General features: G+C 41.1%; 1 protein-coding gene across 1 annotated transcript; it reads right to left on the bottom strand.

Moving 5' to 3' along the window:
* Positions 1-463: 463 nt before the first annotated feature.
* LOC132497871 (DLA class II histocompatibility antigen, DR-1 beta chain-like) lies at positions 464-10476 on the bottom strand. The gene is made up of 6 exons (XM_060111411.1): positions 10377-10476; positions 6536-6805; positions 3980-4261; positions 3115-3225; positions 2623-2646; positions 464-705 (listed from the first exon to the last, which is right to left on the bottom strand). The coding sequence occupies exons 1-6, from the start codon at positions 10474-10476 to the stop codon at positions 464-466; spliced, it is 1029 nt and encodes a 342-aa protein (XP_059967394.1).
* Positions 10477-21269: the final 10793 nt, after the last annotated feature.

A 21269-nucleotide genomic window follows, 5' to 3' on the forward strand; every position in this document is an offset into this window, starting at 1 on the left:
CAAAAGAGAAATTCTAGAAATAGATTGCCTCACAAATGCAATGCTCTGGTCTACGGTGACACTGCAGAGCAATGGAGGAAAGAGGGTCTTTTCAATAAATGCTGCTAGGTCGTTTGAAGGTCCATTTAAGGAAATTTAATGTGACACCTACTCAAATTTCAATAAAAACCAATTTCAGATGGATTGGAAAAATTTAGTAAGATTTAACATTGAAGCAAATGGGGCCTTGGATTTCAATTGACGGATAATCTAAATTTCTTTATCAGATGTACCACTATACAGATTGTCTATTCTGAATCAGTTTTGGTAAATTATATGGGGTAGATTAAAGAAGGGTACAAATTATTTGCATTTATCTCATGGAGACATAGATTGTATATCCCCTCCCCTTAAATCTGGACTGACCCTATACTCACTTAGACCATTATAATGTGATGGAAATTACTCCACACAAGTTCTGAGGCTAAGTTTGAAGAAGTTTTGTAGCTTTTACTTTCCTTTCTTGGGAGTCCTGAGGCATCAGGCTTGTCTTCACAGCTGATGGGAACACATAGCCCACGTTAAGAGGCACTGGAACTTCATGCAGAGGGAGAGAGTGTCTCAGTGTCCCAGATGAGCCTCCAGAGGACCCCAGCCCCAGCTCCTGTCTGACTGCAGCCATGTGAGAGACCCTCCATGAAAACCACCCACTAAGTTCAACCAACTCTTAGAATTGTGAAAAATCATCAAATAGCTACAGTTTTAAGCCACTAAGTTTGGGGATGATTTGTTACACAGAAATAGATCATGAAATTTAGTGTTTTTCAAAGAATTTCATCTAAAATATCAAATATACTGCCATAAAATTCTGTATAATATCTTCTTAGTATCTTTTTAATGCCTGTAGGATCTTTAGGAATAGTATCTTTTACATTCCAGGTGTTAATAATTTGTAATTTAGATTTTTTCTTCTTTAGCAATCTTGTAGGTGATTTATTTAAGAAGTGAAAGAAAAGAAAGAAAACCTTCTAGTTTTGTTAGTTTTATTATACATTTATTTTCAATTGTATTAATTTTCTCTTTTACCTTTATTATTTCCTTTCCTCTATTTTTTAAGTTAAATTTACTTTTCCTAGATGCTTAAGATAAAAGTTTAGGTTTCGGGCTTCCCTGGTGGCGCAGCGGTTGAGGGTCCGCCTGCCGATGCAGGGGACACGGGTTCGTGCCCCAGTCCGGAAGGATCCCACATGCCGCGGAGCGGCTGGGCCCGTGAGCTGTGGCCGCTGAGCCTGCGCGTCCGGAGCCTGTGCTCTGCAACGGGAGAGGCCACAGCAGTGAGAGGCCCGCGTACCGCAAAAAAAAAAAAAAAAAGTTTAGGTCTCTGATTGGGGCCCCAACCTCTTGTTGGGGCTCAGGGAAGGCTGTTCCCAAATATGCCACAATGGCATATTGATTATTTTGAACTAGTTACTTAAGAAATGGCCGATGCAAGAGGGACACTTTGACCCTCCTTCTGTCTCCCTGAAAACAGGAAATAATCTCTCATGTGAAAGCTGCACTCCCTGCATCTGGAGGTATGACAGACTTATCACCAGAGACAGGAATTCAGACCGAGAAACCTATATAAACAAACCTTGTTGTGTCTTTAATTTATTGATACTACCTCAAGCCCAAACTTTGGTTAGATTCTTCACTGTTAGAGCACCCAAAACCTAAGTTTCCTTGTCCTGTCAATTACTCATCACAAACTTATTGTTTCTTTGTCTAAAAAGCATAAAAGCTACCTGCTTTGGCCACTTCTTAGGTCCTATTCCTAGAGACCTCCATGCATGTGAATTAAAATTTGTTTCTTTTTCTCTTGCTCATCTGTCTTGCATCAATTTTATTAATAGTCTAGCCACAGGAACTCAGGAAGGATAGAGGGGGAAATTCTCACCCTCCCGCTGCCCACCCTCCCCACCAGACACTCCCTTTCTCTCTCTCTCTTTTTTTCTTTTTTGCCTACGTTTTTCCTTGAAGCTGTATCAGGCAGATGCTTCTTACTCCACGTTTATTTGAGCAAAACTTTGTAAAGAAATGTGGGTTCAGATGAAAGGGAGGCCATAAGGCTTGAATATAAAAGGGACCAGGAAAGAATGAAGAGAGGATACTGTCTTCAATATTCCGGATTTCCAGGTCAAGGGGCAGGGGCTGAGGAAGCCATCAGGGAGATTTTCTGCAGGAGCAAACCAGATCTTGAGAAAGTACTCTCTGTGGATTAAAAGCCCAACAGGAAACACTTTCATGCTGCAAAGTAGCTAAGCCAGAAGGTTCTTTCTCTTATGAGTGTAATTATCTTCACTTCAGTTTAGGAGCCCTGCAGAAGACAGAAGAAAGCATTGTTTTTACTACAAGCTAATTCTACAAGCAGCTTCTTTCCCCCTCTCCCAGGGTCTCATGTTAAAGCAGTACTGTAAGAAGGGGGAAAAAATTCCTAGATCTCCCTGAGCCAAAGCTACTTTAGAGAACTGGCCTTTTGTTAAGTGGCAAGAAGAAGTTTAGAATTCAAAGTCTTTCCCATTATGTCTGTCTCCTGTCTTGTCATCTCTACAACCAGTTCTAGGAGACCAAATCTATCTCTAAAAGAGGATTAAAGGGCATTACCTGTTGGCTGAAGTCCAGAGTGTCCTGGGAAAGAGAAGAGAAGATATATATTTAAACGATATGGAAGGAATTCTGTCCCCAGCCCCAGGCCCCCATCTGATATATCTCTACACCACAACATATATCCCCTAATGCCAGGGTAGACAAGAGAGCAGACACTAGGAGCATGTGATACATGAAGCTTCTGTCACACAAATACAGTGTAATTTCATCAGCCTTTGTGTCTCTTCCTGCATTTGCCCCAGGATCTCCACACAAAATCTCCATGCATGTTAACTCTTCTTTTATCTCTACAGGCCATCACCTCTTACTTTTCAACCATAAGTAACCATGAACTGTTTTTTTCTGGATTTCTGGAAATTTGAGGTCAATAAAGGGGAAATAAAAGTTTTATACAAGGTCACTGATATACAGCGAACAAACTTGAGCAAAACCATCTTTCTTCCTCCAAAAAAGTCTGTGGGGCATCTCAGCTGTCAACAGGTTCCTTACCTTTCTGGTTCCTGAAGTAGATGAACAGCCCCACCCCAAGGAAGAGCAGACCCAGAACAAAGGCCCCGATTCCACTCAGCATCTTGCTCTGAGCAGATCCAGACTGTGCCCCTGAGAAAAGAAGCTAGTTTTAGTGATTCTTATCCCAGATCCAACTTCTCTAATTGAGATTCTGAGATTGAGATCTTTGAGAATGGGGAAAGAAGGTTGCCCTGGAAGAATTAGAATGATTGGTCATTTCTGGAAAAGAGGTTAAAAATACAGAGTAGCTACAAGGTTAAGACATTGAACCCATTTAAATATCACAGCCCTGACACAAGGCCATGACTACAACAACTGCTGGGTGAGGAGCCTGGGACTCAATGATATTATGTAGCTTGTCTAGGGTGACAGAGCTAATAAAAGGCAGAACTGAGGTTGGACTCCCCTCATGTCAGGAAGGTCCCTATATTGCAGAGGATGTGCCCCTTCTCAGATCACAGTGAACATCTCAGAGAAACAGTGTCAGAAGTACAAGCCCAGCCTGAGGCAGGGGACTGGTGCCCAGGGCCATGTAGTGACCATGACCTGAGATTTCATGGAGGCTCAAAACAGGGACACCTCTTTTCTGCATGTCAGGCAGAATTGCCTCCCAGGGGGTATAGGTACTTGTAGAAGATATCATAGGATATCTGTAAACTATCAGAGGATTTCTATCACAGGATATTATAAGGTTCCTGTGATATCCTCAATAATAACCTCAGCTGAAGGAGAGGAGAACATGGAGCAAACACATGCTGTGGGGAGAGGAGAAACCTGACACTCAGGGGTAAGCAAGATCCCTTCTTGGTAGGTAAGGAACTTATGAGGCCAGAAAGCTTCTCACTCCATTCCACTCTGACAGGGCTGGTCTGGCTGGGGTGCTCCACGTGGCAGGTGTAGACCTCTCCACTCTGAGGGACTGTTTCAAGCATCACCATGGTCTGGAAGGTCCAGTCTCCATTAGGGATCAGGCCTGTGGAGACCACCCCCGCCTCCTCTTCCTGGCCGTTCCGGAACCACCTGACTTCAATGTGGCCTGGATAGAAACCATTCACAGAGCAGACCAGGAGGTTGTGGTGCTGCAGGGGCTGTGTCTTTGCAGGATACACAGTCACTGTAGGTGCCACTAGGAGAGAAAAAGGTAGAGGGGATAAGTGAGGGAGAGAGAGTAAGTCTCATTGGTTGGCTGCCTTTCTGCCCCCAGTCTCTAGTCCCAGTCTTCAGTCTCCAGCAGGCCTCCCTGAAAGCTGGCTATGTAGCCCAACAGAAATTAGTGCCATAAGACTTGACTTTAATGCTTACAGTATGGGCCCATTAGATCTGACAGATGTTCAGGAAATTTGTTTTCTATTGTTTTGTTTTTTCATAGCATGAAAGAGTTATTCATTGTTGAATTGATGTGTTTACAAATCTTTGCACAGTATATAGTGTATTATTAATAGCATGATTTCTGGAGCCAGGGTGCCTGAGTTCAAATACAGGCTCTACCTCTTACAGATTGATCCTGGGTGAGTTTTAAAATTCCTCTGTGTCTCAGGTTGCTCACCTGTAAAGGGGGATAATAATACTAACTTAGGGTTATGTGAGGATTAATGTACCTAAAGTATGTGAAACGATGGCTGGAACTTAGTCTTTAATATATGTTAGCTATTTACTATCTTCATTTACTTGGAGAGAAAATATGACTCAAAGCAGTGTGGATAAATTAGGGGACAGCTTGGGGTAGATGGGGAGACAGAAGATAAAATCCTGGGAATGCTACACTCACACCTTAGAACACCACAGAAAGGGTTCTACCCTGGGAAGCAGGAATAGACAAAGGTCTCTTGAACTCTGAGTTGAGTCCCAAGGAAAGCATGATTCCTGAAGGGGAGAGAAAGGACGAAGTAAAGTCATTCATTAAAAAAAAAAAACCAAACAAAACCAAAACAAAAGCTTATTATTACACTCAGCTGATCAATTCTTCTGCTTTGCAAAACAAGCAGATCTATTACTGGAATTGTAACATTTTACAATTTTCTTTCTTTTTAAGCTGGCATTTCAGTCCAGGGCAGGGCCTGAGACTCATTAATATGTGTGCTTAGCTCCTGAGACAACCCTTGACACCACAAGCCACAATAAACACAATTATTAGTTGCAAAAGAGAAACCTGGGGGGAAAATCCTTTTTACAATAATGCAAAGTGGTAGATTTAAGATTGATGGTAAATCATCACTAACAATTTTGCAGTATATTTCATTAAATAAAAATGTTTAAATTCCTAACTTGGAATATAATGAACAGAATCAAAACATAAACCACAAACTGGAGAAAAAGCTAAATCAAACGTCAGCGACTTGTTAATCTTAATGCATAGAGAACCCGTAAAATCACCGAGAAAACCACCAGGACCGCAGAGATAGTCAACAAGAGATAATTCTTAGAGCCATAACAAAGGTTAGCCAATAAATATGTGAAAAATGTTCAAGAACCTTAGAAATCAAAGAAATTTTAAATAAAAACAAAAAGATATAAATTTTCAACTGTTTGGTAATGTTGAAAAAAGATCTAATAAAGGGGAATGTAAAGTAAAATGAGGTAAATTGTTACAAGTATAAAAAGGATAATATGTAACTACTCAAATACTACTAGCGTTATAAAAAATAGTAACACCAGCATATTAAGTAACAAAATTATAATTCAAAAAGTTGATTTCACAATCATTTCAACTATGTAAAATATATATACTAAGGAGAAAAAAAGCAAGAAATTTAGACCTGAAATAAGCTTCAGAGAGATCAGAGGAGCCGCAGAGGCTCCCCTGCCCGCACCTGTCAAAAACTAGTCTGACGCCTTCTTCTCAGTGAAGTGCTCCTGCACACGGACAGACGCGGCACACTTATTTCCGGGGTGTCAGGAGTAAGAGGGTGTGTGCCCAGAACGCGCTGTGACTCTTCTCCTCACAGGCTCCCAATCCTTTCACTTTCCTCACCTCTCCTCCCCCAAACCTTCCCCCAACCACAGACACCTTGAAGTCCCTCCCGCATCTCTAACCGCCCACCGCAGTCGGGGTTTCCTCCCCTCCCCTCCCCTCCCCCTCGCCTCCCCCACAGGGACCACCAAGCACACCCGGAGCCTCCCTCCTGCACCCTTCCCGCCACACCTCCCCTCCCGCCCGGGCCTCCCCACACCACACACGCTCTCTCCCCTCTCACAGTCACTGACAAAATCACACACGGTCTCCGGACAACAGGCTCTCACAGGAACCCGCCTAACTTGTACTTGCTCACAGCCCTACACACACCCCGCCCCCCGAACGCAGTCTCCTCTGTCCGCGTCTCTGTGTCTCTCTGTCTCTGTCTCAAACACACACTCACACGCACTGTGCCCCCGCCCGCTGGCCGCCCAGCCCCGCGCTCACCTCGCCGCTGCACCGTGAAGCTCTCCACAGCCCCGTAGTTGTGTCTGCAGTACGTGTCCACCGCGGCCCGTGTCCGCTCCAGGAAGTCCTTCTGGCTGTTCCAGTACTCGGCGTCCGGCCGGCCCAGCTCGGTCACCGCCCGGTGCTCGCCCACGTCGCTGTCGAAGTGCGCGTACTCCTCCCGGTTATAGATGTATCTGCTCAGGAACCGCACCCGCTCTGTCCCATTAGAGAAACGACACTCGGCCTTAAACTGAAACATGAAAAGTGCTGTGGGGACAGGAAAGATCTGATTACCTGGGCGGGCTCCTGGGAGGAGACTGAAGGCAATAACCACAAATGCAGGGCACCCAGACGGAGGACGGGGCACTGACACTCCCTTATTGGCTCCACTGGCACCCTCAACTACCCCACGGGTTCATCTTTGATCTGCAGGGTCAAGCGAGACCATGGTGGGTGGAGGAGACGCCCCTGATCCTAAAGCATTTGGGATGCAGTCAGCTCTGTACTTGGCTGGAGACCTCCAAGCCAGAGCCGGATGGGGATTTGCCCCATCACCACCTCCTCCTGAATGCCTCCACCGGAAGAACACTCTGCTTCCTCCTCTCATCCCACAACCCTTTAGCTGTTCCTGAAACACTTCCTTACCTAGTGCTGACCTTGTGCCAAGCCTGTGCTGCTGCCCCTGGGATTCCACAGAAGGAAAAACAAACATCTCCCCTACCTTCTAGGAGCATAAAATTTAGTGAAAGTGATGGACAAAACCCAACCACACAAGAATTAATTATACAGGAGCCAGAAATGTCACAAGAAAAGCGTGGAGATCTAGAACAGAGAATAATTACATTAGGGTGTCAGAGAAGTAGTCTCTAAAGACTGATATTTAAGATGTGACAGGAAAGGTTAAGTTGATGTGAGCTGAAAGGGAGAGTGGGTGTAGGGGGGTGTATGTGAGGGAAACAGGAGGCATATTTCAGGTAAGGGTAATATCGTGTGCAGAAGCTTGAAAGACATGATGAACTTCTGCAAGAAATCAGAAAAAAACAGTTCACTGAGCACAGAGAGTGAGGAAGGAGGAGGGTAAAAGACTAGACTGGAGAAATGGTGTGGGGTACTTAGAAGTCTTGGAGACAATGTTAGGATTTTGACTTCATACTAAATGTAATGGGAAACCCTAACCCTAACCTAGGTTAGGTAGAGATACGTGAAGCTACTGAAGCATTACAAGGAGGGTCATTTATGTTTACTTTTAAGAAATAATTGTAGGTATACCACATAGAGATTGGATTTTAGGAGTTCGCAAGTGGAGACAGGGAGACCGTTTAGGAACATGGTAGAATTCTCCAGTGAAGGTGTGCTTGTGGCTTCATTTAGTGTGGTAGTGACAAAGACAGTAGTAAAAATAGAGTGAACAGATTTGGGGTAGATTGTTGTATGACTTGTAAATGAATTAAATGGTGGGGGTTGGTGGATAGGAGGTCAGGCTGATCCCTCAGGACTTTGTCTCCACATATCTCCACAAATAAAAATCAGCGTTCTCCCCATGACCATCAGGGCCTACCATGATCTGGCTCCTGATTTCCTTTCCAACCTCATCTTCTTTCACTCCCCAACTTGCTTGCTCTGCTTCAGTCACTCTAGCCTTCTTTCTGTCCCTTAAACAGCAAACATCTTCCCACAGTTTGGCCTTTCCCTTGGTCTCTCTCCCTGGAGCATTTGTCTGTTAGATCCCTCCCATGTCTGGCTTCTTCTCATCATTTATGTCTCAACTGAATGTCACCTTTCCAGGGAGAGCTCCCTAGACACTTGAATTGAAGGCAGGTGAATCCAATATTCTCTGTCCCGTAACCTTGAACTATTCTTTTCAGAGGACTTGTTGCTCTCTGAAATGTTTTTTGGTTTTGTTGGTTGTCATTATTGTTGTTAAATGTTCATTGGATTGTTGTCTTTCTTGTCATTAAGTAAGTTCCAAGATAATTGGGGATTTTTCTATCTGATTCAGATAGGATTGTCTGAGCCTAGAATAGAGCCCAGCATATAATAATAGTTGCTCAGAAAAATATTTGTAGTCTAAATTACTAAACCCAGGGTTCTAGGAATTGATTTTTGTGGGCATCCCAGAAAGCAAGAAAGGGTTCAGCTCCAACACTCTTTTATTCTGATGACACATTATATCCCTTCTACTTCTCATGAAAAACCCAAATTTCCTCTTTCTTCTTCTACTAGTTGGAAGAAACATTCACAGGGAAGAAATGGTAATTTTAAGAAAAGGGGAAGAGTTCATTATGTTCGAAATCATCCAGCGAACCTGTTATAATGCTGAGGGTCTGTGCATACTTTGGGGATTATCAGATCTGGTGATGACATATTTTTCTGGGTAAAAATAGGGAGGAACTAAAATTTGAGGTAACTAAACATAGCTGATTAAGGAAAACAGAGGGCATGTTGCATGATCTTATGAAATTTGGGTCTAAGACTCCAAGAGACCAATGAGTTCCCTTGACTTGCTTACCAGCTTTCAGCCCAATGGGATGGAAACAACTTTCACACTGTCTGTACCCTAATGAGGTACATGGTTTCCCATGTAAAACTGCAGATATTTGACTATCTGTGAACTACAAAATCAGAATTTCATATAATTTATTCTATGCTCTGGCCAGAGAAGGGGGAGATATGGGGGAAACTGATAGTATAGAAAGGCTCAGGCTTCCCTGGTGGCGCAGTGGTTAAGAATCTGCCTGCCAATGCAGGGGACATGGGTTCGAGCCCTGGTCCAGGAAGATCCCACATGCTGCAGAGCAATTAAGCCCATGCACCACAACTACTGAACCTGCACTCTAGCGCCCGTGAGCCACAACTACTGAAACCCCCATGCCTAGAGCCCATGCTCTGCAACAAGAGAAGCCACCGCAATGAGAAGCCTGCGCACCGCAACGAAGAGTAGCCCCCGCTTGCCACAACTAGAGAAAAACCCACGCACAGCAACAAAGATCCAACTCGGCCATAAATTAATTAATTAATTAATTTTTTAAAAAAAGAAAGGCTCAAAATAGATTCATAATGGTCACTAACCTTTGTTGGGTGTTCAGAAGATGCCTTACATTTTTTAAGGCATCAAAGAACACCCCATAGGTGCTCTTTATCCACAGGGTCATTCCAAGTACTAAGAATCCCTGCTTCAGCTCCAGGTGCCTTACCCAGGAGAAATAGAGAGAAAACTAACCCCAACTTCTGTCAAAGAACTCCTAGTACAGGGATTCAAACCTTATAAACATTGGAGTTCAGGGAAAATGGAAAGAAGATAATGGGGGAGTTCCCTTGATACATCCTCATATATTAGGGAGAGGTCGCAGCATCACAGATCCTGTTGAGGGCATGACCCAGGACCTTCTAGGAGAGATCTTCCTAATTATTTAGATTCGCCATAAAGTCTTCAGAGAAACTTTCCCTTTTTCTTGTACAATTCAACATAATAAAGAGATCTGTTAATGGAGAATTATTTTAACATCATTTTTTCTAAACCTTTTCAAACACCTGAAGGGATGGGATGCAAGGCTGGGGAAGTTTCATTGCAGGACACTTGAGAAGAAATAGACTATAGATATGGAGGCTACGTATGCCACACTCGTTGAGAGGGCAAGTATCCAGGCACCTTTTGTTGTAGATAGATTGGAGATCCATGTGATAAAGATAGGTGGTCACTAAAAACAAAGTCACTGCACCACCAGGGAAGCCCGAAAAGTCACAATTTTTAAAGAAGGCTGTTCTGGAGTCAGAGGTAAAGCTAACTCACTTCCTTCCCCCACCCCACAATAGCTCACCCCCCAAAGTGTTCACTTACATTGGGTCTCCCTGGCCCAAGTGAGGGGCGGGCTCAGCACCATCAGTATCACTGTCAGAGCTGCCATCCAGGAGCCTCCGGAGAAATACAGGGACACCATGCTGGAGAACAGGAGAGGACAGGGTGTGAGGGGAGCAGGCAAGTACCGCTCAAATGGGTAATGTGACTCTCCTCCACCCAAGTGATACCAACCAAGGAATTCAGTATTTGCTCCTGGATTGGGTTATCTCAGTGTTGGAGAACCAATCAGCATCACAGATGAGAAGCATCATCAGTTACTGGTCAGAGATTCAATATGAAGGTCCTCTTCTGAAACTTAGAATTTCCTCCTTTAAATGGATTGTTTTAATTTAGTGCTTTAAATGTTTGATCCAGTTGTATCTGACACATTTTATTTGGGCATCTCTTGAGAGCCAGCTCCCTGCTGGTCAATGATGTGTCACATGTTTGAGCCTAAAGATCATTCATTTCTCTTACTCGAAGACATAGATATTTTGACGAATATATGTGTGAGTGTGCTTAGGAGTTGAGCAGGTAGAGAGAAAGTGATTGCAATTTAGGAGACCTTTAATTTGGTCCTTCTTGTACTTGTAGATTTGGCGAAATTATTTAACCTCTGCAACTGAAATGAAGGCACTGTGATCTTTCAGGTATAACAATACTGAAAAATGCTGTGATTCTCTGGATGCTTTAAGGAACACCATCCCCTGGTAACTGATGATGTGACAGAATTATAGCTGTTGTTTAGAGTATAATCTGTACTTCCTGACCCGCAGGGGTGTCTCTGATAAACTAAAGGAAATGGAAATTTAGTGAATTACTTAACATGAGTGAAAAACTTCACAGGTTTGTCTCCTGATGCTGTCTAAGTTTAGTGGCACCTCCAGAATATTCATACAGAAAGGGGCTTAGAGGAGGCAATCTGCATGGAATGGAAGATCTTGAAGGCATCTTTGTAATATTTAACTTAACAATGTGATAAAGCTAGCTGTACTGATCAGAGTTTGCAAGTGACTGAAAGATGGATAAAAAGTCAAAGTCAGCCTTTGACACAACACCTCCTCTTTAGAATAATTAATATTTTATGTAAAATATGTTCAATTCCTTATGCTTGGCTCCCATTAGGATTTTCTTATTTTCTTGGGAACATGTCCTCTTATAATTCACTTTCTCTTGCTTTATCCCCAGAAGATATTATAAGAAGATGTTGCTAATGAATACATTATGGAGTGTTCATAAATAGAACCCTATGAAAAAACTATGAATTATATCCTTTGATGTAGTCATATAATCTTAAAAATGTAATTCTACTTTTAGATTATTATCACACATTATATTAACATAAATATAATACTTCAGATTTAGAATGGACTTTAAATGCAACTATTTATTTAAAATTATGCATTAATTCACACTCTGCCCAAGCCATTCTTTATGTGCCTTAATATTTCTAGTGACAGTACTCATCATGCTGCTTTAAAATGATTAAAATTTATTGAGTAAATTTTGAGAGCTTTACTTAGTACCCAGAATTATACAAAGACTTTTTATATGTCTTTTTAAAGTGTAATTCTCACATCATCTCAGTGATTCAAGTACCCTTTTTAATCCTGCAAATGGAGAAAATAAAATAGTGGAAGGAGGTAAGATAATCTTTGCAAGGATACAAGACTACTAAGTGGTACACTCCAGATTGAACCAAGTTACATGTGATTTCAAACCCTGCAAGCTCAGCCATCACATCATACCACCTAAGATTTAATTTCTAAAGAAAATAATGTCCCTTACATTTAAACTATTTTTATCACTTTAATTCACGGGTATGTGTATCAATAAAACTACTCCTTTTAATGACTGACAACATCATGTAAATTGAAGTAGCTACAGTATAGCAATTATAATTCTTTAAAATTTCCCTTCATCAACATTGTAACCCTCCTCTGGAAATGACAGTGTTTGCATTCGTCTTATGTAATAATGCCCGTTTCTCCCCACAAGTCTGCTTATTAAGGTTGCAGAGGCCTCCAAATTCCTATATCTAATCCATTGTCCTCAATCATTATTTTAGATTTCTTGGAATAATGTAGTGTTAATCTGAACATTTTGGAATAGAATAGAAATAGTATCTTGCTTACCATGGAATAATATATTTCTATTAATGTGGAAAATTCAAAATTCTTGGAGAGGTTGGGTAGAAGTCACTATTGTCCCTGGATTCCAGAACAATCTATGTCCCTAAGACTCCAGTGATAGTTCAGTACTATTGGATATTGTGCAGTTGCAACCATGAGAATCTCATGCTTAATTTGACCAAGAGAAAATCATAATTTACTCAGAATTAACTAGTTGTGACTTGTGAAAATCTGAGAAAGTCAAACGAAGGTTCACCTTAGATTATAGGATAAAAAGAATGGCAAAGAAAAGTAATTCAAATACACCAGCAGAGCAGCAACTCTTCAACCACCATGAAGAACCATTGTTACATGGTACCACAAAGAGAAAATGACAAAATGGCAATTCTCCAGAAACCAAACTTAAAGTCATGGACTATTGTGATCTGACAGAGATTTCAAAATAACGAGCTACTAGAAAATCCAGAAAGGCAGTTCAATGAGCTCAGGAATAAAATTAATGAACATAAGGAATATTTACAAAAGAGGTAGAAACTCTAAAAAGAAAAAAACAGAAATCCTAGAGCTGAAGAAATCAATAAATGAGATGAAGAATGCATTAAAAGCATTGGAAATAGAGGAGACCATATGGAAGAGAGACTTAATGAGTTTGAAGATAGAAATCTAGAAATGATACAAGTAGAAGAGAAAAGAGACTCAAGATCTAAAAACAAATGAGGAAATTCTATGAGAATTATTTGACTCTTTTACAAAGGGAAAATTAGGATAATGGGTATCACAAAAAAAAAAATAAATAAAAAAAGAGGGAGAAGGGAGCAAAGAGTTTATTCAAAGAAATAATAGCTGAGAAATTCCTAAACCTGTGAAAGGAACTGGATATGCAAGTCCACAAAGCTAAGAACAAACCTAATTATCTCAATGCAAAAAGACCTCTGCAAGACACATTACATTAAGTCTGTCAAAAATTAATGACAAAGAAAGAATTTTAAAGGCAGCCAAGGAAAAAGGATGGTATACTCCAAAGGAACCCTCATTAGACTATCAGAAGATTTCTCAACAGAAACTCGACAGAAAGGTGAAATGACAAACTCAAACTTCTGAAAGGTAAAAACTGTCAGCCAAGAATACTCTATCCAGCAAAGTTATCATTCAGATATGAAGGAGAAACAAAAGCTTTCCCAGACAAACAAAAAGCTGCAGGAGGTCACCAACATAAACCTTACAAGAAAAGTTGAAAGTGCCCTTCTACCTGAGACAAAAAGGCAAAAGTACACAAAACTTTAAGTAAGGTGATATACTGACAGACAGAATCAGAAAATTGCAACTCTATATCACAACAGATTTTAAAGCACTTCATTAAGCATGAAGGGGAAAGGGAGAAAAAAAAAGCACTAAAAATAGCTATAGCTGCCTCAATTTGGTAGCAAGCTCACAACATGGAAAGGGATAATTTTAGACAACAGAAACATAAGAGAAGAAGAGGAGAAGGATGGAACCCGTATGGGCAAATGAAGATACGATGCTATCAGCAGGAAAAGGACTATTTTATCTGTAAGACATTTTATACAAACCTCAAGGTAACCAAAAGACATAAACCTAGAGCAGACACACGAAACAAAAAAGAGGAAACTGAGAAAAACATTATGCAAAACCACCAAACTAAAATGGCAGACAGAGACACAAAGAAAAGAAATAATGGAGATATAGAGCAACCAGAAAAGAGAAGACAAAATGTTAGTGATAGGTTTTCATTGATCAATAATCACCCTAAATGTAAATGAATTGAATTCACCAATCAAAGGCACACAGTGGATGGATGGATTAACAAACAAGACCCAACTAAATGCTGCCCCTGGGAAAAGAGGCTAGTTTTAGGTTTCTTTTTTTTTTTTTTTTTTTGATTACATATATATGTGTTAGCATACTGTACTTGTTTTTCTCTTTCTGACTTACTTCACTCTGTATGACAGACTCTAGGTCTATCCACCTCACTACAAATAACTCAATTTCATTTCTTTTTATGGCTGAGTAATATTCCATTGTATATATGTGCCACATCTTCTTTATCCATTCATCTGATGATGGACACTTAGGTTGCTTCCATGTCCTGGCTATTGTAAATAGAGCTGCAATGAACATTTTGGTACATGACTCTTTTTGAATTATGATTTTCTCAGGGTATATGCCCAGTAGTGGGATTGCTGGGTCGTATGGTTGTTCTATTTTTAGTTTTTTAAGGAACCTCCATACCATTCTCCATAGTAGCTGTATCAATTTACATTCCCACCAACAGTGCAAGAGTGTTCCCTTTTCTCCACACCTTCTCCAGCATTTATTGTTTGTAGATTTTTTTGATGATGTCCATTCTGACCAATGTGAGGTGATACCTTATTGTAGTTTTGATTTGCATTTCTCTAATGATTAATGATGTTGAGCATTCTTTCATGTGTTTGTTGGCAATCTGTATATCTTCTTTGGACAAATGTCTATTTAGGTCTTCTGCCCATTTTCGGATTGGGTTGTTTGCTTTTTGATATTGAGCTGCATGTGTTTCTTGTATGTTTTGCAGATTAATCCTTTGTCAGTTGCTTCATTTGCAAATATTTTCTCCCATTCTGAGGGTTGTCTTTTCGTCTCGTTCATGGTTTCCTTTGCTGTGCAAAAGAGTTGAAGTTTCATTAGGTCCCATTTGTTTATTTTTGTTTTTATTTCCATTTCTCTAGAAGGTGGGTCATAAAGGATCTTGCTGTGATTTATGCCATAGAGTGTTCTGCCTATGTTTTCCTCTAAGAGTTTGATAGTTTCTGGCCTTACATTTAGGTCTTTAATCCATTTTGAGCTTATTTTCGTGTATGGTGTTAGGGAGTGTCCTAATCTCATACTTTTACATGTACCTGTCCAGTTTTCCCAGCACCACTTATTGAAGAGGTTGTCTTTTCTCCATTGTATATTCTTGCCTCCTTTATCAAAGACAAGGTGACCATATGTGCATGGGTTTATCTCTGGGCTTTCTATCCTGTTCCATTGATTTATATTTCTGTTTTTGTGCCAGTACCATACTGTCTTGATTACTGTAGCTTTGTAGTATAGTCTGAAGTCAGGGAGCCTGACTCCTCCAGCTCCATTTTTCTTTCTCAAGATTGCTTTGGCTATTCGGGGTCTTTTGTGTTTCCATACAAATTGTGAAATTTTTTGTCCTAGTTCTGTGAAAAATGCCAGTGGTAGTTTTTTGTTGCAGTAGGAATGGAGGATCCATGTGATAAAGATAGGTGATGACTGAAGAAAATGTCACACTTTGTAAATTGTGGTCTCGACAGAGACAAACGTAACTCCCTTTCTTCTCCCACCCATTGTAGCTCACCCCCACAGGGTGCGTGCTTACTTCAGGTGTCCCTGGCCCAAGTGAGGGAAGTGCTCAGCACCATCAGTATTACTGTCAGAGCTGCCATCCAGTGAACCACAGACACATCATGCAGGGGAACAGGAGAAGACAGAGTGTGAGAGAGCAGGTAAGTGTCACTCAGTGAGGAGTAGGATGCTCCTCAACCCACATGGCCAAACAATACTAACCAATGAACTCTTTGTTCCTGGTTTGGGTGATATCAGTGTTAGAAAAACCAATGAGCATCGGAGATGAATAGCATCATCATTTGCTGGAAGGAGATCCAATATGAATGTCCTCTTCTGAAACTTAGAATTTCCTTCACTAAAAGGACTGTTTTAATTTAGTACTTTAAGGGTTTGATCCAGTTGTATCTGAGACATTTTAATTGGGCCCCTACTGTGAGCCAGTTCTGTGCTGGTCAGTGGTGTGTCACATGTTTGAGCCTTTTAGGAACATCATTTCTCTTACTTGAAGATAGAGATATTTTGACAAATATATGTGTGAGTGTGTGAGGAATTGAGGAAGTGGAGAGAAAATTATTACATTTTAGGAGACCTTTAATCTGGTCCTTTTTTGCATCATAATTTAGTGTTGTAGACTTGGGGGAGTTACTTGTATAGTTGAAAACAAGGCACTTTGATTTTTCAGGTACATCAACACTGAAAAATTCTATGATTCTGTGGACAACTGAAAGAACAGCACCCCTGGTAACTGATGATGTGATAGAATTATAACTGTTGTATGGAGAGTATAGTCCATACCTCCTTACAGATAAGAATGTCTCCAATAAACCAGAGGGAATTGAAAGTTAGTCAATAATTTAACCTAAGTGAAAATGTTTTTCACATTTGTCTCCTGATGATATGACTGAGTTTAATGGCACCTCCAGAAAACGCAGAGAGAAAGGGGCTTATAGGAGACAACCTACATGGAATGGAGGGTCTTGAAGGTACATTTGTAGCCCTTAACCTAACAATGTAATAAAGCCAACTGCCCAAATCATAGTATGTAGGGGGCTGAGAAATGGATAAAGGACTCAAAGTCAGCCTTTGGCGCAATAACTCAGCTTTAGAATGTAATATTTTACATAAAAAACAGTTCAATTCCTATTGCTGTTTCCCATTAGGATTCCCTCATTTTACTGGAGATATGTCCCTTATTATTCAACTTCTCTTGCTTTATCCTAAGAAAAGATATAAGAAGACTTTGCTAATGAATACATTAAAGAGTGTTCAGGAAATAGAACACTATGGGAAAACTATGAATTATATCTCTTGATATAATCATATAATTTTAAACATATAAATCTATGTTAGATAATTACTACACATTATATTAGTATAAATGTAATATGTCAGATTTAGAATGGACTTTAGAGGCCAATGGTTTGCCTAAAGTTCACCATTAATTCACACCCCATCCCAGTTCTTATAAGCATTCATTCTTTATGTGCATTAATAGTTCTAGTGACAATATTCACCATGCTGCAATAAAATGACAATAATTAATTGAGCAACTTTTGTGCTTTTTACTTTGTACCCAGAATTATACAAGGAACTTTTTAGGTATCTTTTTGAAATATAATTTTCACATCATTTCAGTGACTTTAGTACTCTTTCTAATCCTACAAATAGAGAGAATAAAATTATAGGTCAGGGTTAAACAGCCTTTGCAAGGATACAAGGCTAGAAAATAGTACACTCCAGACTGAGTCAAGATATATGTGACTCCAAACTACACAAGCTCAAAGATCACATCATACTACAACACAATCCATTTCTGAAGAGAATTAAGTCCCGTAGATTGAAACTACTCTCATCACTTTAATTCATTGGTATATGTATCAGCACAATTACTCCTTTTAATTAATGACAACATTTTATATAAATTGAGACAGCTACTGTGTAACTATTCTAGTTTCTTCAAAAGATTCCCATCATCAGCATCATTACTCTACTCTGGAAATGGCAAGATTTGCATTTATCTTATGTAATCACACCTATTGCTCCTCACCAGTCTCCTTCAATTGAAGACAACAGTGGCCTCCAAATTCCTATATTCAATCTTCTTCTCAATTATTATTATAGACTTCTCAGCATAACAAATTGCAAGTTTGAACATTTTGAAAGAGAATAGACATAGTATCACTTCCTTTAGAAAAATTTATTTCTATTAATATGGAAGTTTCATTTCTTGGAGTGGTTGGGTTGAAGCCACTATTGTCCCTGGATTTGAGAAGAACCTATGTCCCTAGACCACAACGATAATTCAGTACTATTAAAAGTGGTGCAATTAACTAGTTGTGACATGTGATAATCTGGGAAATCCATGCTAAGGTTCACCTTAGATAAAAGAATAAAAGGAATGGTGAAATAAAAAGTAATGCTGTGGGGGAGACCTTCAAGATGGCGGAGGAGTAAGACATGGAGATCACCTTCCTCCCCACAAATACACCAGAAATACATCTACATGTGGAACAACTTCTACAGAACACCTACTGAATGCTGGCAGAAGACCTCAGACTTCCTAAAAGGCAAGAAACCCCCCAAGTTCCTGGGTAGGGCAAAAGAAAAAAGAAAAAACAGAGACAAAAGAATAGGGACCGGACCTGCACCAGTGGGAGGGAGCCGTGAAGGAGGAAAGTTTTCCAAACACTAGGAAACCCCTTCGTGGGTGGAGACTGTGGGTGGTGGAGGGGGGGAGTCACGGAGAAGAGCGCAGCAACAGGGTGTGGAGGGCAAAGCAGAGAGATTCCTGCACACAGGATCGGTGCCGACCAGCACTCACCAGTCTGAGAGGCTTGTCTGCTCGCCCGCCGGGGCGGGTGGGGGCTGGGAGCTGAGGCTTGGGCTTCAGCGGTCAGATCCCAGGGAGAGGACTGAGGTTGGCTGCGTGAACACAGCCTGAAGGGGGCTAGTGCACCACAGCTAGCCAGGTGCGAGTCCGGGAAAAGTCTGGAGCTACCTAAAAGGCAAGAGACCATTGTTTCAGGGTGCGCGAGGAGAGGGGATTCAGAGTGCCTAAACAAGTTCCAGAGATGGGTGCGAGCCATGGCTATCAGTGCGGACCCCAGAGACGGGCATGAGACGCTAAGGCTGCTGCTGCAGCCACCAAGAAGCCTCTGTGCAAGCACAGGTCACTATCCACACCGCCCGTCCCTAACCTATATCAATTGTGTCCAGAAGAGATATACACTTTTTTTTTTTTTTTTTTTTGGTACGCAGGCCTCTCGCTGTTGTGGCCTCTCCCGTTGCAGAGCACAGGCTCCGGACGCGCAGGCTCAGAGGCCATGGCTCACAGGGCCAGCCGCTCCGTGGCATGTGGGATCTTCCCGGACCGGGGCACGAACCCCTGTCCCCTGCATCGGCAGGTGGACTCTGAACCACTGCACCACCAGGGAAGCCCTATCAATGGCATTTTTCACAGAACTAGAAGAAAAAATTTCACAATTTGTATGGAAACACAAAAGACCCCAAATAGCCAAAGCAATTTTGAGAAAGAAAAATAGAGCTGTAGGAATCAGGCTCCTTGGCTTCAGACTATACTACAAAGCTACAGTAATCAAGACAGTATGGTACTGGCACAAAAACAGAAATGTAGATCAATGGAACAGGATAGAAAGTCCAGAGATAAACTCACACACATATGGTCACCTTGTCTTTGATAAAGGAGGCAAGAATATACAATGGAGAAAGGACAGCCTCTTCAATAAGTGATGCTGGGAAAACTGGACAGCTACATGTAAAAGAACGAAATTAGAACACTCCCTAACACCACACACAAAAATAAACTCAAAATGGATTAAAGACCTAAATGTAAGGCCAGACACTATCAAACTCTTAGAGGAAAACATAGGCAGAACACTCTATGGCATAAATCACAGCAAGATCCTTTATGACCCACCTCCTAGAGAAATGGAAATAAAAACAAAAATAAACAAATGGGACCTAATGAAACTTCAACTCTTTTGGACAGCAAAGGAAACCATGAACAAGACGAAAAGACAACCCTCAGAATGGGAGAAAATATTTGCAAATGAAGCAACTGACAAAGGATTAATCTCCAAAATATACAAGCAGTTCACGCAGCTCTTTATCAAAAAAAACAAACAGGGCTTCCCTGGTGGTGCAGTGGTTGAGAGTCCGCCTGCTGATGCAGGGGACGCGAGTTCGTGCCCCGGTCCGGGAAGATCCCACATGCTGCGGAGAGGCTGGGCCCGTGAGCCATGGCCACTGAGCTTGCGCGTCCGGAGACTGTGCTCCCCAACGGGAGAGGCCACGACAGTGAGAGGCCCACGTACTGCAAAAAAATTAAAAACAAACAAACAAACAAACAAAAAACCCAATCCAAAAATGGGCAGAAGACCTAAATAGACATTTCTCCAAAGAAGATATGCAGATTGCCAACAAACACATGAAAGGATGCTCAACATCACTAATCATCAGAGAAATGCAAATCAAAACTACAATGAGGTATCACCTCACACTGGTCAGAATGAGCATCATCAAAAAATGTACAAACAGTAAATGCTAGAGGGGGTGTGGAGAAAAGGGAACCCTCTTGTACTGTTGGTGGGAATGTAAATTGATATAGCCACTATGGAGAACAGTATGGAGGTTCCTTAAAAAACTAAAAATAGAACTACCATATGACCCAGAGCAATCCCACTATTGGACATACACCCTGAGAAAACCATAATTCGAAAAGAGTCATGTACCACAAAGTTCATTGCAGGTCTATTTACAATAGCCAGCACATGGAAACAACCTAAGTGTCCACTGACAGATGAATGGATAAAGAGGATATGGCACATATATACAATGGAATATTATTCAGCCCTAAAAAGAAATGAAATTGAGTTATTTGAAGTGAGGTGGATGGACCTAGAGTCTGTCATACAGAATGAAGTAAGTCAGAAGGAGAAAAATGAATACTGTATGCTAACACATATATACGGAATCTAAAAAAAAAAAAAAGGTTCTGAAGAACCTATGGGCAGGACAGGAATAAAGACGCAGACGTAGAGAATGGACTTGAGGACATAGGCAGGGGGAAGGGTAAGTTGAGACGAAGCTAGATTGTGGCATGGACATATATACACTACCAAATGTATAATAGATAGCTAGTGGGAAGCAGCCGCATAGTACAGGGAGATCAGCCCGGTGTTTTGTGACCACCTAGAGGGGTGGGATAGGGAGGGTGGGAAGGAGAGGGATATGGGGATATATATATACGTATCACTGATTCACTTTATTATAAAGCAGAAACTAACACACCATTGCAAAGCAATTATACTCCAATAAAGTTGTTAAAAAATAGTAATGCTATATCAAGAACATACTGAAATATAGTTAGAGGACACTGTCAAAACTGGTT

This window comes from Mesoplodon densirostris, chromosome 10, assembly GCF_025265405.1.
Source record: "Mesoplodon densirostris isolate mMesDen1 chromosome 10, mMesDen1 primary haplotype, whole genome shotgun sequence".
In the NCBI taxonomy this organism is placed as follows: Eukaryota; Metazoa; Chordata; class Mammalia; order Artiodactyla; family Ziphiidae; genus Mesoplodon; species Mesoplodon densirostris.

Coding starts and splice junctions, on each gene's coding strand:
- LOC132497871 (XM_060111411.1), bottom strand. CDS start 10,476: ATGGTGTCCCTGTATTTCTCCGGAGGCTCCTGGATGGCAGCTCTGACA. Junction 3,226..3,979: donor CCCTGTCAGAGTGGAATGGA/GTGAGAAGCTTT, acceptor TTCTTTTCTCAG/GGGCACAGTCTGGATCTGCT. Junction 706..2,622: donor CTCTGGACTTCAGCCAACAG/GTAATGCCCTTT, acceptor CACAATTCTAAG/AGTTGGTTGAACTTAGTGGG.